We start from the raw sequence: 16,639 nt of genomic DNA on the forward strand, positions 1-16,639 counted from the left end.
CACAAATAATCAGAATTACAGAAAAGGGAACTGTAAAGCAAGTTAAACACAGATGTGAAAAATAAAACATTTACAACCATTTTCATGCAAGAGCATTGAGAGCAGCTTCCAAACTAAACACTGAAAAAAATGCTTTTCTTACTTAGATTTTTTGTGTTGTTTCCAGCCAAAAAATCTAAAAATTCCTAAATCAAGAAGCATTTTCAACAAGTCAAAATTAAGTGCGTTTTTGCTTGAAACAAGCTAAATAAGATTTTTTTGCTTACCCCATTGGCAGATTATTTTGCTTGTTCTAAGCAAAAACTCATTTAATTTTTACTTGTTTTTTCTAAAACAAGATTTTTTAAATCTAAGATTTTTTTTTTTTTTTTTTTAGATATTTTGGCTGGAAACAAGATGAAAAAAAAAATGAAAAAAAGCATTTTTTGCAGTGAATCACAAACTTCACTGCAGTGAAATTCTTAAAGGAAACGGTTCACCAAAAAATGAAAATTTGCTGAAAATGTACTCACCCTAAGGTCATCCAAGATGTAGGCGAATTTGTTTCAGCATCAGAACAGATTTGTAGAAATGTAGCATTACATCACTTGCTCTCCAATGGATGCTCTGCAGTGAATGGGTGCCGTCAGAATGCGAGTCCAAACAGCTGATAAAAATGCATAAAAGCAGCTTTCTCTTTACAAGACGTTAATTGATGGACTGCAGTCATGTGAACTACTTGTGGATTATTGTGATGTTTTTATCAACTGTTTGGACTCTCATTCTGACGGCACCCATTCACTGCAGAGGATTCATTGGTGAGCAAATTTCTCCAAATATCCTCTGATGAAGAAACAAACTCAACTACATCTTCGATGACCTGTGTGAGTAAATTATCAGCTAATTTCATTTTGATTAAACTATTCCTTTAATATAATTGTTGGAATTTTAATACAGGGGAGATTATGTCTATTTCAAGTAAAGTAGTTTTGTATTTGTATCTGACGTCCTTATCTAGCATTTGTGTAAATGACGGTCATTGAATGTGTTAATACTATAACATACATTAATACTCATCCAGTGAACTGCAAAATATATTCGATACATTTAAATAAATATGTTTTTCACTGTTCAAATCTCCATGTGATCAAGGCACGCCTTGCATTCTATGTCTACTGTGCATACTTTAGGAAAACAGAAAATATACGTCATGATAGTTTGATTTTAGAAATCCTTCGCTTTGGCACACTGAAATTGTGCGATATGATAAATTGCACTCTCACTTGACTGAAAACACTGCAAGTTTTCTGAAATAGCTGGTAATGTGACTCGTTGATTGTCCAAAGCCCACTGGAGAGTAAACCATCTACACTGTAAAAACTTTTCACCAGTTTCAACTTAAAATCTTAAGTTTAGCAGCTGCCTTAAAATTTTAAGTTGAATCAACTTAAGTCATTTAAACTCACAAGTTAAATCAACTCATTTTTATTGTAATAAGTTAAAATGACATAGTTTTAAACTGATTTAACTTAATTTTAAGGCAGCTGCTGAACTTAGAATTTTAAGTTGAATCTGGTGAAAACTTTTTACAGTTTACCAATCCATACTCCCAGAAGGCAATCAAAACCTCAAGTCAAATATCCTTGTTCAATGGCCAAAGTAATAGACAGAATTAAATATGTAAGAATCTGATATATATATATATATATATATATATATATATATATATATATATATTATAAGTCATTATTGTACAATGCATTTGCTGTCACTAGAAGGAAGCGATTATGTGTTTCTACAGTACTTGCAGCAAGTCGTGTCAAGTTTAAGAGCTTGGATTGATGAAACAGACAGTGAGAGTTCATAAAAATGACAACAAGCAAACTTAAGCCATAACAGCATATTTCTACAGGATAAGTGAGGATGCACCAACCTTTCAATAAATAAAAAAAATCTGCCCAAATTGACAAGATCAGCACTTTTAAAAGATCAGGATTTAAAATATAAAACATCAGTGAGAATTTATCAAACGTTTTGTAGTTTTTTTTTTTTTTTTTTTTTTTTTAGAATAATGCAATTAACTGATGGCAGGTCATCTGTGTAAAATTGTATGTTGCTTTGGGTCCCCCTCACCTTTTCCTTCTCACAGTGGGATAGGGCATCCTCTGTGTCATAGCAGGCAGAAAAATATGGATAAAAATAAATCAGATCACCTTCCAGGATGTTACATCACTAACCTAGCATACCACACGCTCTCATACAAAGGCACGTACACAAAAACACACATTCATCAGAAGATTTTGTCTCCTAGTGGCCACCCAGAGCACTGCCGCTGCCTGACGTCCAATCAATGATGATGAAGCTCAAGCTCATTATCATAAACAACACGCCCAGTCCAGCGAAACAGGCAGCCTGAGAAAAATAGAACATTTGCAGTTATTAGACAACATCTGACACTTGGAATTTGGATTCAGACTAATTTGTGAACTGATGTGCAAGTTTTTAAAAAGAGTGTTTTTTTTACTGAACATCTCTGTCTTTTTTTCTAGTAAAAGAAATATAAACATTATCCTTAGATGTGATGATATAGAGCTGGAGTCTAACTGGAATAAAGTAGCATAAACCTTGGATGAGTGGAGTATAATTTATTATATATTATTATAGTTTTTGGTAGTATTTTGAATTAATTTTATTTTTTCAATTAAATTTTAGTTAAAGTTTTAATAATTTTGTCTGTCATTTTTGTTAATTTTTTTGTTTTTTTATATGTACATAGTTTTGAGTTCCAGTCAAACGACACAAAAATTAGAAACTTGGCAACTAGCTGAAATAAAATCATTTGTTTTAGTTTTTAAAATTTCATTTATTTATTTTATTTTCCCAGTTAACATTTATTTTTTTTAAAGTGACACATTTGGTATGGTTTTAGTTCTAGTGAGTGTTACTTTAGTGTGAATAAGGTTGTTTTATATTTATTAATATTCTCAATCAGTTATTATTTATATATTAGTATATATTTTTCATTTATTGTTTTTATTTTAACTTTGGTTAAAGTTTTAGTACTACTGTTGTGTAATATGTCTATGTATTTTTTATTAATTATTATTTCAGAAACATTACCTTGGCAAATATCTGAAATAAAATATATTTTTTTATATTTGATTTTATTTTTAGTTAACGTTTTATTTTATTTCAAGCAACACATTTTGTATGGTTTTAGTTCTAGTGAGTGTTAGTTTAGTGTGAATGGGATTATTTTATATATTTTTTTATTAATATTCTGAATCAGTTTTTATTTATATATTACTATATATTTTACTATATATTTATTGTTTTCATTTTAATTTTGGTTAAAGTTTTAGTACAATTGTTGTGTAATATGTCTATATATTTGTTATTACTTATTATTTCAGTTATTTTGGTACATCATATTTGGTAGATGGTTAAACTAAATTCTGAAATTAAATATTTTTTATATTTAGTTTTATTTTAATTAGTGTTCCATTTTATTTCAAGCAACAAATTAGTTTTTTTTTTATTTGTGTTAATTTATTTAGTTTTATATAGAAATATAGAAATCAGTGTAGTGTAATGTTGACGCATGTAATGCAAGTTTTCAAAATGTTGGAAAAATGTACATCAAGAAACAATGTAATTTTATATAGTTTAACTTTATTTAAATTATGTTTTTAAATGTAATGTAATATTATAAAGTTTTATTTTATTTCAAGCAACAAAATGTTTTTTTTATGGTTTATTTATTATTATTTTCTATTGTTAGTTTTATAAATTTTTAACTGATCCATATAGTTTTAATTATATTTTATTTATTTTTATTTGTTTTATTAATTTATTTAGTTTTATATAGAAATGTTAATTTTTTTTAAATGTAATATTATAACATTGCATTTTATTTCAAGCAACACATTTTTTTTAATGGATTTAAATTTTAGTTTCCTTAGTTTTTAACTATAAGAAACTTAAATCAGTGTAATGTAAATGCCTGGTAATGCATAAATCATACAAACATAACTCACAAAGATTTTGGGGGTAGAACGCATTGGCTCCTTATCCTTAGGAACAATGCGGATGTAGAAGACAGCAGGGAAGATGAAGATAAGACACGGAGCGGATGTTGCACCTGGAGAAGGAAGAACAGGGCAAATGCAGATTAGCTAATCAGCTGAATCCAATTAAATCTGACACTGATGACAATTAAACATGACAGCAATTAAAATTCCAGCAACATTTTCCTTGCTGATGAAAATGAGAATAGAAAAGTTAAAAGAGAGCCCTATGTGAGCAAAAACAATTTCACTATTACTTTTATGCTTTTTAATTTAAGAATCCACCTCATGAAGATATTATATCCCGCAAAATAAAATTTAGCTTAGAAACCTTGACCAAAAAAAAAAAAAAGAGAGTTTCATAGCATCGATCTGTTTTGTTTTCCTCTTCATTATGATCAAAACGAACCTTGACCCTCACCTTCTTTCCAGTAATATGAGCTAAACACAAAAATATTGATTTAACAGCCCAACATTATCTGTTCAAACAAGTGACGGTGACATTTGACACTGTTTTCAAGGCCAGAGACAATGTCGGCATCTCTTACCCACATTGAGAAAACAAGACAAACACGTGACACCAACAGGAGTCTTTGCTTTGGCATCTCCGACACATGTTTGAACACAGAATTGTTTCCCCACAGAAAGCACACCGCTCTGGACTTTGGGCTCTTGGGTTAGTGATGACTTGAAGGACTCACCGATGATGCCAAAGATGCCCAGGATGTTGGGAGCGAAGATGACCAGCATGTTGATGAAGATCAGGAGAACGACGGCGATGGCGACGTGTCGGATCCAGTTGAAGGTCTTATTAGGGAACACCATCTCCTGAATGGCTCTTCGCACCTTTGAGAAAAAACATTTTTTATGACTGAAATGACTTTAAAAAAACTTTTCAGCCCCGTTATGATCATACTGTACAGAAAAAAAAACAATCTGTCCTCTAAAGCATGGGCAGCATCAATCGTTTTTATAATCACAATAACTCTATATATCACAATGTAGTTATTTTTGCTGTATTATTCAACCCAAATTATTCATATATTACATCAGTGCTTCTTATGCTTTCGTCTCCAAGGTCCTACTACTCTACAAGACAAAAGTGAAGGCTAAGATATTGCTGTAATGACAAAACTTCTTGTTTTCAGACTTATATATATATGTAGATATAGATATAGATATAGATAGATAAATAGAAACTAGGAGTGGCAAACTAAAATTAAATTAAATAATTTTACATAATTAAAACTAAAATAATTAAATAACCAAATTCCAGAAGTTTCAAGAACTTATGTACCAGTTTTGAGCTGTTTGATTAGATTTTAACTTTTTTTAACTGTTAGGCACAAATAAGAGCTATTTCTTAGCAATTTCGTTCAAAAAAAAATGCATAATCTGACAAATCTAGAAAAGCTTATTTTCAATGAAATTGTAATGAATTTTATTTTTCCAGGTCTAGAAATTGACCTTTTAAAATTCCCACATATATCCAGGTTTTCCAAGAACCTTGGTTCTTAAAAAAATACAAAATGATAAGGAACAATTTACATTATGAAATATAATGTCAGATTATCTGTATCAAGAGTTTACTGCGAATAAAGTGGCATAAACCTTCAATCATTGCAGTGTTTTTTTAGTATCATTGTGATATATTTACAGTTTTTGTTAATATTGTTAATTCGATTTATTTTTCTCTATTTTTAATTTTAGGTAATATTTTTTCTCTTTTTAACATGTCCATATAGTTTTCATTATATTTTATTTATTATTTGTTTTAATTTATTAGTTTCATTTATTTTTACAACTTCAAGTTAACCTAAACAAAAATGCGAAATGTCGCCTTGGCAAATAGCTGACATAATTTATTTATTTATTTATTTGTTTTAGTTGACCTTTAATTTTAAGAAAAAAAATCTATGACAATGTAGGAACAATTTACATCAAGAAATATAATGTCAGTTTATATCTAGTTTTTTTGTTGATTTATGATATTTGAATACCTAGTTTGCCTAATTTTAAATAATTCTAAGCCATTTTGCAGCCATCTCAAAAGAGTCCTGACCCCCGGGTTTAGAACCACCGTATTACATAACCTTTTAGTATTGATTTAAATAATCCAGTGAATTAAATTATTCACAAATAAAATGATGTTTATCTTATATTATCCCTGGTTATTTTAACATGAGTGTCACACAGCAAAGGCACTGCAGTTTTTTTCTTGGTGTATGATTTTTTTTAATTGCACTGTGGATATACTGTGGTAAAAATGCTCAAAACTGCACAATCTTTATGATGTAAACATATGAACATGTTAAACTCACTGGGAACAGAACGATGGGCACAGTCAGCGTGACGGCGGTGAGTACAGCCAAACGCACGCAGAGAATGAGAGTGTCGTAGGGGTCGATCCTGCTGTATGTGTGCAGAAGCTCGGGCTCAACAGTAGCTGTGGCAAAATTAAAGAATTCATCTACTTAGTTTGCAGCTCGTACAATACATGCTAAGCAACACATTATGATTTGAATATTTCAGGATGATCGAATTTTAATATTTGAATATTTCAAATAAAAGTAATAAATTTAAAACCAAGCTTCTTAAGGTGCTTACAAAAAACAGAGAAAACAATTAAACAAAGAAAGTGCATAATAAAAGAATAATAAAAAAAAGATTTTTTTTTTTGCATTTAGAAATAGATGAATGTTGCAAAACAAAGTGTTACAGACACTATCAGGTAAGAGTTTTCAAATTAACTACGTGTTGCACTGCCAACCAAAGCAGGACATGCAACATAATGCTTACTTAAAATTTAGTGGACCAAATGCAAGATCCAGTCTGCTAGCTAAAGGAGAAGTTCACTTCCAGAACAAAAATTTACAGATAATGTACTCACCCCCCTTGTCATCCAAGATGTTCATGTCTTCTTTTTTTTCAGCCGTAAAGAAATTATGTTTTTTGAAGATTGCGAAATGCGACTTCAAACGATCCCAGATCTGGTTGTTAACGATCCCAGCCAAGGAAGAAGTGTCTTATCTAGCGAAACAATGTTGTTGTTTTTTTTAATTCCAATTTATATACTTTTTAACCTCAAACACTCGTCTTGTCTTGCTCTGCCTGAACTCTGTTTTTTTCCAGTTCAACACTGCAAAAAATGCTTTTCTTACTTGGATTTTTTGTCTTGTTTCCAGCTAAATATCTTAAAAAATTTAAATAAAGAAGGACTAATAAAAATTGTCTTGTTTTCAGAAAAAAAATACTCAAAATTAAGTGCGTTTTTGCTTGAAACAAGCAAAATAACCTGCCAATGGGGTAAGAAAAATAATCTTGTTTTCTTTTTGAAATAAAAACTCACTGAAAACAAGAAAAAATGTTTTACTTGTCTAGAAAATCCTTCTTGATTTGAGATTTTTTTGATACTTTGGCTGGAAACGAGACCAAAAATCTAAGTAAGAAAAGCATTTTTTGCAGTGAAGACAGATAGGATATGTCGAATTTCAAAAACATCCTACATAGTTGCATAAGTACTGACCCAGTGTTTGCAAAGTGAACATGCAAAGAAGATCAAACACCCTTAACGAAGAAGTAAAACAGCGATTTAGGAGGATTTTGAAGTTGAGATGGGAGTTTTTCAACACAATCAAACTGTCTTTAACCAGAAAAACCTAAGTTCAGGCAGAGGAAGACAAGATGAGCGTTTGAGGTTAAAAAGTATATAAATTGTGATTTTAAAAACAAATAACCGATTGTTTAGCTAGATAAGATCCTTCTTAAACTCAGGGCACTGTAGAAGTCCACCATAAGGAAAAAACCCTGAAATGTTTTGCTCAAAAAACTATTTCTTTATGACTGAAGAAAGAAAGACATGAACATCTTGGATGACAAGGGGGTGAGCACATTATCTTTAAATTTTTGTTTTGGAAGTGAACTTCTCCTTTAAGCACAAATAATAGTGTTAAACTTACTGTAGAATGTCAGGTATCCAAAGAGAGCAGCAAGGAAGTACATAGTGTACATGATCAGAATGGAAATGTTGGAAACATGCTGCATCTTCTTCTGAGTTGGGCTGCAGGGAGAAAAGCATGAGATTCCTATTCAGCCTATTTGCACAAAACAGATCACAGTCGCAGTGGTGTTTTAATGCAGTCCACTTACTTGCGCAGCTCAGTGTAGATGGGCAGGACCTCAGGGTGGCAGACAAAAGCAAAGGCCAGAATGGGGATGGTGTATGCGGTCTGTGAGACAAAGAGTAATGTTTTTGTGTGTTTTACTAGTATTTTTCTGTGAATGTAAAAGCAGAATTGAAAATGTGCTATTGTTTAAGTGTAATACATGTGTGTTGACGGTGAACATCTGTGGGCCGCAGTGGGAGTCGTCCACCATCGAATGTCCTTTATGGTAACTGTGTTCGTGATCCACTGTCACATTTGAATGAGCGTGCGCCAGCGTGCTATTGGCCGAAAATTCCTCGAATGGGCACAGGATCTGGAACTTCTTATAGATGACCTAAAAAAACAGAAAGGGACAGAAGAAAATGGAAAATACAGAAAATCAACAACAAATAGACTACTAGGGTGGTCATTTGAGATATTTAGTTTATGCAAGCAGTAAGTACTCGACATATAACTCAGGTATGAGTACTTCCTGTGTGTATTCCCCTAACTGCCATCAAATGAACTGTACTGCAAAAATGTAAATATTTTTTTTAATAAGGTTTTTTGGCAGTTATGGAATTTCGATCTTGTGATCAATGTTTTGAAGCTGAAACAGCCATGCAGTTATTTTATAATATTTATTTCTTTTCAGCTAACATGTCTAAAGACATACAAACATATAAAAATACAATGAGTTACAAGTAATGATTCCTAACAGCAAGTCGAATACTAAAACAGAGAAGACAAACAAACTGGACTGCATGAATGATTGAATAAATTAATGAATGAATGAACGAACATGCTGTTTTTTTATACCGTTGAGGTCAAAAGTTCACATCCCCCTTTCAGATTCTGCAAAATGTTAATTATTTTACCAAAATAAGAGGGATCATGCAAAATGCATTTTACTGTTTATTCAGTACTGACCTGAATAAGATATTTCTTAAAATAAGAAATATAAGAAAATAATAGTTGAATTAATAAAAATGGTCCTGTTCAAAAGTTTACATCCCCTTAATTCTTAAAACTGTGTTGTTACCTGAATGATCCATAGCTGTGTCCCTTGTTTGTCCTGAACAGTTAAACTGCCAGCTGCTTTTCAGGTCCCACAAATTCTTTGGTTTTCCAGCATTTTTGTTTATTTGAACCCTTTCCAATAATGACTGTATAATTTTGAGATCCATCTTTTCACACTGAGGACAACTGAGGGACTCATATGCATCTATTACAGAAGGTTCAAATGCTTACCGATGCTCCAGAAGGAAAAAAACATGCATAGAGACAGGGGTGAAAACTTCTGGAAAACTTGCAAGTATCTTCTGTGGACTCTGAAGGGCAGTACTAAATGAAACAATATAATATTTAGGCAAGACAAGAAAAATGTACACATCTTCTTTCTGTTCTAAAGTTTTCACCCCCAGCTCTTAGTGCATAATTTTTCCTTCTGGAGCATCAGTAAGTGTTTGAACCTTCTGTAATAGTTGCATACGAGTCCCTCAGTTGTCCTCAGTGCGAAAAGATGGATCTCAAAATCATACAGTCATTGTTGGAAAGGGTTCAAATACACAAAAATGCTGAAAAACCAAAGAATTTGTTGGACCTGAAGGATTTTTAAGAAGAATATCAGGCAATTTAACTGTTCAAACAAGGAACTCATGAACAAATATCACTTTATGTGAAATATCTTATTTAGATCAGTACTAAATGACAATAACAATAACATGCATTTTGTATGTTCCCTCTTATTTTGGTAAAATAATTAACATTTTGCAGATCTGTGTTTTGAACATTATAAAAAGGCATCCAGTTATTGTGTTTTATTTCTTATTTAAGCTGGCTACATGTCTTGGCCGCTAAATTGTCGAAAGACAAAAATAATTATCTCCAACAGCAGGTCGAATAGCAAAAAACAGAAAAAAATTACTATTCTTCAAAGGGCCGAATACACCATGACAAATGTTAGAGCATCGTCATATTATCCAGAGAAAGTGCAACCAATTAAAACCAATTAAAGGCTTCAGTCGTCTTCTTTTGAAGTCAGTCTGAGTGAGTGTTTTATGAGTCAGCATTGCTGTGTGTAGATATGATATAATATGCACGCAGTATATTGCTTTCTCCGGGGAAAAATGCGCGGGTGAACGGTTATGAGAAGCTGTGATTCAACACGCTCTGAAATATGCATGAGATACAGGGACAGAAAGGTGATGCTTTTTTGGTATTAACTGTACCAAATAATTGATTTATGAATGTCTTGTTAAGTTTAGTATCTTTGGGATAATATGCACTGATGAATCATGCTCATTAAGACTCAATACTGTACTAATGGCAATGATGATGATGGCAAATACTTACTGCACTGAGGAAGAAGACCATGCAGCTGAGTGAAAAACCACTGGCATAACCGAGGTAACCTGAAATGTAAATATAGCGAAGCACGTCAATACAGCGTCACGGTGCTATTGTCAATCGACATGCTGCGTACATGCATTCAAGACTATAAATGCATGTGCTAAGAAAAGTGCAGGAGCTAATCTGTGCTGGCAGAGTCTACCAGACACAAATACTGACAAGGTCAAGCTGATTCAATTATAACTATAAACACGTCAAAACAACAAAAACAGAATTGTGTTGGTTAAAACAGACTGTTGCTGTACAGATTTTGCTTACTGCTTCATATGAGAACAGAACATGCTTTTAAAGTGCTTGAACCGATGCTCTGTAATATGAACAGTCCATTTAAGTGGGTCAAACATACACGGAAACCCACTTTCAAGAAGTGGAAAGAGAGATGAGATGACTGAAGTAAAAATGATCGACTCACCCAACTGTTTCATCAGAGCCAAAGGCAGGATGACAGAGAGAGATACGAGCACCACCAAGTAGTTTCCATTGAGATACCATTCCCTATAGAAACAAGAAATGTCAAATGAAAACATTTTTACTGTGATATGAGTTTAGATCAGCCATTTTATGTGCTTAATCAAATGGAGGCAGTAAATGCTTTTGTCATCATTATGGTGATAAATGTTCACTTTGGTTGTTAACGCCGACCTCATTTACTTTTAATACTTAATTTACAGAGGTAGGTTTTGCAGTGTTACATCAAATATAATCTTACTCTAATGTGGCAATTTTAAATAACGGAAATAATATCATCTTTTATAGATGATTATTTGCTCATTATACTAGTAAAAAGGAGATCTGAATGGGGTCAGTGCATTTTTATTCAAAAGAAATCAATACTTTTATTTACCAGAGATGCTTTAAATTGATCAAAAGTGACATTAAAGACATTTGTAATGTAACAAAAGATTTTTATTTTAAATAAATGATGTTCTCTTGAACATGCATAATGAAAAAAATCGTTTCTTGACCAGCAAATCAGCGTATTAGAATAATTTCTGAAGGATCAGGTGACACTAAAGACGGGAGTAATGATGTTGAAAATTCAGTTTTGCATCAAAGGAATAAAATAGATTTGAATATATATTAAAATAGAAAACTGTTATTTTAAATTGTAATAATATTTCATAATAATTACAGTATTTTTAATCAAATTAAACATTAAAAATCTTACCTACCCTAAACTTTTGAACAGTAGTGTACACTAATAATAAGATATGTTTATCATATCTGCAAATGAAGCATGAATAAAAAGGACAACAGCTTTCATGACAAATAAATAAATGATAAGATTTATGATGCATAAACCTTAAAAAAAATTGACCCTTATGACTGGTCCAGGGTCACATTTCTCTGTAACCCTCTGCCTGTGCCACAAACTAACAGCATCTTCAGTTGCGTGGCTGTGAAAAAACATATACACTATTTGGGAATCAACCTGTCTATCTCCATCCGATTCCAGCCTAAGTCTGCGATTCTGGTGATTTATGAGACAGTATGTTGCGTTTGCTGTGGCCACTAGTGACACAGACTGTCTAATATAGACCAGAGCTGACTGCAACATGGCGCAGTTCCTGCTCCTGGACTCAAGTATCCGCCAAACTGTGAACATGAGGACACACACACAGAGTCACAAGGTGTTTCACAGTGTGTAGATCCAGGCCTTGTTGGAAAACCCTCTATTTTCAGACACTCTCCGCACCTCCCCACTCTTCCCGGTATTCAGACACTGACAGGGAGGGTTGGCATCCCGATGTAGACTATATGCAGACTACTATACGAAGGAATGAAATATCATACATTATATATGAAAGATAAAAAAGGTATGCTATCATTAGAGGCAGAAAGATTCCTCTGCAATACAATAAATGAACTATATATATATATATATATATATATATATATATATATATATATATATATATATATGATTTTGGTAACACTTTACAATAAGGTTCATTAGTTAACATTAGTTAACCACATTAGTTAACATGAACTAATAATGAACTGCACTTATACAGCATTTATTAATCTTTGTTAATGTTAATTTCAACATTTACTAATACATTATTAAAATCTTGTTAACATTAGTTAATGCAGTGTGAACTAACATGAACAAACAATGAACAACTGTATTTCCGTTAACTAACGTTAATGAAGATTAGTAAATACAGTAACTAATGTATTGCTCATGGTTAGTTCATGTTAGTTAAAACATTAACGAATGTTTAACTAATGAACCTTATTGTAAAGTGTTACCATGATTTTACATGCCGACATTTTAACACTGACATATTAATCTTATAGTATATATGTGACCCTGGACCACAAAACCAGTCATAAGATTAAATTTTACAAAACTGAGATGTATACATCATATGAAAGCTCAATAAATAAGCTTTCTATTGATATATGGTTTGTTAGGATAGGACAATATTTGGCCGAGATACATCTATTTGAAAATCTGGAATCTGAGGGTGCAAAAAAATCTAAATACTGAGAAAATCACCTTTAAAGTTGTCCAAATTAAGTTCTTAGCAATGCATATTATTAATCAAAAATTACATTTTGATATATTTATAGTAGGAATTTTACAAAAAATCTTCATGGAACATGATCTTTACTTAATTTACTTAATGATTTTTGGCATAAAAGAAAAATCAATAATTTTGACCCAAACAATGTATTTTTGGCTATTGCTACAAATATACCCAGGGTCACATATGTATTTTCCAATATACTGGTACAGAAAATACAAGAGAGTTTTTAAAGAAGTCTCTTCTGCTCACCAAATCTGCATTTATTTGATCCAAAAAACAGCAAAAACAGTAATATTTTAAAATATTTTTACTATTTAAAATAACTGTTTTCTATTTGAATACATTTTAAAATGTAATTTATTCCTGTGATTTCAAAGCTGAATTTTTAGCATCATTACGCTAGTCACATGATCCTTCAAAAATCATTCTAATATTCTGATTTGCTGCTCAAAAAACATTTATTATTATTATTATTATTATTAAATCAAATCAGCATATTAGAATAATTTCTGAAGGATTATGTGACACTGAAGACTGGTGTAATGATGCTAAAAACTTTGATCACATAAATTACATTTTAAAATATATTCAAATAGAAAACAGTTATTTAAAACAGTAAAAATCTATCAAAATATTTTATTTAGCTTTTGCTGTACTTTACATCAAATAAATGCAGGCTTGGTGAGCTAAAGGGACTTGAAAAAAATCGTATTGTTCAAAAACTTTTGACCGGTATATTGTTGAGTATAAAAATAAATAAAAAAACATTAAAAAAAAAAAAAAAAAAAAAAAAACAGAAATATAAATATTACCTTAACAAAATTACTTAAAAAATTAAACAGTTAGCTTTGGAAACAGAAAATAAATAAGTTAAAAAAACTAACATTACTAAAAAAAATTAACTTACTTAAAAAGGCCACTTTTAGCCATATTATAGAAATATTACAAAAAAATATATTAAAAAAATTACAAAAGCACATAACACAATTACTAAAACTTAAACTAAAATAAAAAAGAAAATTAAAACTATACAAATAAAAGCCAAAATATTACAAAATAATACATCACTATATAAATAATAATACAATGTTCACTGCCTATGAAAAAAAAAAACTTGGTTTTGCGATGCAAAACCCTATTAGAATTGTAAACCAGTGTTAAATGTAAGTGTATGTGTGTGTGTGTGTATGCATATAGAAGCTTCACTTGAGGCTGCACCTGGTCCTGAAATTATACAAAAGCTCTCAACCAATGCATACTGTTAAAACTCAAGCACACGCCTCCATCTTTTCACAAATTCCTAGCATATGCTGACCTCCTCTATACAGTACCGAGAAGTCTCAGGAACCAAAGCCTGTGTGAGTATTACTCTCGTCATCCTTGCCCATCTACACTTTCCGTTACTAATTTTGCCATTTGTTCCTGCATTTGTTTGCTTCTTACAAACACACTATGATGCATCCGTTTTCCACACAATATTTGATAAAACATGCTAATCTAGGATCTGACCTGAGAACACAAGCAGCTGTTTAAAGTTATAACGCGCCGTTTGTTTTCAGACGTAAGAAACGAGTTGTGTCTACTGACGTCGCCATGACGATACGTTTGTTTAAAGCAGCTGTCAAGTGCAGAAGGACAGAGGTGTGGTGGGAAAGAGATAGCATCGGCCAATCAGCTGGCTTTCTCTTATTAACTGACCAATCACAGTTCACAGACCCCAACACACCTCCCCTAGATGCCAGGTTGAGATTTTGGAGTGTTTGCCCTGGTCGACGGCAGGTATTTGACCTCAACGGAGACATCGTCAGCTGATAATGACAGCACATGTCCATACCAGTGGATGAAGAGTCAGCGATGATTCAGAAATTCATTCACATTTAACTGGCAAACTGTCAGGTTGAGCGAAGATTTTCTCATTTCATTTCAGCACTTTACAATGACACTCTAAAGTACTTACTGTGAGTTGGTATCTGCATTCAAAAACGCCTGCAGGACCAGTGGGAACTCTGACTTGATGATGTATAAGTAACTGGACATGGCTATAGGAAAAGACAAAAATTTGTAAATTAGAAGAACCTAAATTAAAAGTATCATTTTATGCTTATTTTGCTTGCTGCACTATAAAACTTAAAAATGTATGTTAATAAAAAAAATAGTTTAACTTAATAGTTTTTTTTTTTTTTCAAAGTCAGTATATTTTGCTTTTTTTAAACTTTTGGAAAATGTGCATCTTTGCAATATATGATAATTTATTTATTTAATGCATACACACACACACATATATATATATATATATATATATATATATATATATTTTTTTTTTTTTTTTTTTTTTATTATGCTCATCAAGGCTGCATTTGTTTGATTAAAAATACAGTAAAAAAACTGTAATATTGTGAAATATTATTTCAATTTAAAATAACTCTACTATGTAAATATATTTTTAAAACATTTTTTATGGTTTTTAAATACGTTTCTTATGCGCATCAAGGCTGCATTTATTTGATTAAAAATACAGAAAAAAATTTAATATTGTGAAATATTTCAATTTAAAATAACTCTTTTCTATGTGAATATATATATTTTTACATTTTTATGGTTTTTAAATACATTTCTTATGCAAAACAAGGCTGCATTTATTTGATTAAAAATACAGAAAAAAACTGTAATATTGTGAAATATTATTTCAATTTAAAATAACTACGTGAATATATTTTTAAAATTTAATTTATTCCTGTGATACAAAGGTGAATTTTCAGCATCATTACAGTAGTCTTCAGTGTCACATGATCCTTTAGAAATCATTATTATATTGTGATATATTGTGATATATTATATATATATTATCTTCAATCAATGTTTTTTCAGGATTCTTTAACAAATAAAAAGTTTAAAAGAACAGTATTTATTTAAAATATAAATCCTTTGTAACAATATAAACTACCATCTAAAAGGTTTTTTTTTTAAGAAATTAATATTTCTATTCACCAAGGATGTGTTAAATTGATAAATAAAAGATAGCAAAGACTTATATTGTTAGAAAAGATTTATATTTTGAATAAATGCTGTTCTTTTTAACCTTTCATTCATCAAGAATCATAAAAAAAGAATCACAGGTTCCAAAAAGTTGCAGCGAAACGGTTTCCAACATAGATACATTGAAACTGAAGTAATGGCTGATAAAAATAAAGTAACATGGAAATGTGTCAAGAGATTCATCCAAACACAAACAAAAAATATGAATCAAGAAATTATCTAAAAACAGTCAGTTTGAGCTATATTAATTTTTTCTTTACCTCCAATGTTTTGAAGAGTGATTGCGATTCCGGCTGCCATCTTCCCTGTCATTCCGAAAGCCCTGAATCCCAGCTGTTCATAAGATCTGATTCCTGGAAATGAATGTCAGTAAAACATGAAAAGAGAGACAAATCTCACCACTGGAGCCAAGTTTCCACAAAACACCATATCTCGTGTTAGGATTATCTTTGCCTGCGGTCACCAT

At 31.3% G+C, this 16,639-nt stretch overlaps 1 protein-coding gene across 1 annotated transcript; it reads right to left on the reverse strand.

Annotated features, from left to right (window-relative positions):
- Positions 1-281: 281 nt before the first annotated feature.
- On the reverse strand, positions 282-16,521 carry slc38a3b (solute carrier family 38 member 3b). The gene is made up of 11 exons (XM_073852146.1): positions 16,434-16,521; positions 15,095-15,176; positions 11,016-11,098; positions 10,547-10,605; positions 8,373-8,546; positions 8,196-8,275; positions 8,006-8,106; positions 6,368-6,492; positions 4,748-4,892; positions 4,017-4,120; positions 282-2,391 (listed from the first exon to the last, which is right to left on the reverse strand). The coding sequence occupies exons 1-11, from the start codon at positions 16,483-16,485 to the stop codon at positions 2,287-2,289; spliced, it is 1,110 nt and encodes a 369-aa protein (XP_073708247.1). The 5' UTR covers positions 16,486-16,521; the 3' UTR covers positions 282-2,286.
- Between the last annotated feature and the right edge of the window lie 118 nt (positions 16,522-16,639).

The sequence above is a fragment of the Garra rufa genome, chromosome 12 (assembly GCF_049309525.1).
Source record: "Garra rufa chromosome 12, GarRuf1.0, whole genome shotgun sequence".
NCBI lineage: Eukaryota > Metazoa > Chordata > Actinopteri > Cypriniformes > Cyprinidae > Garra > Garra rufa.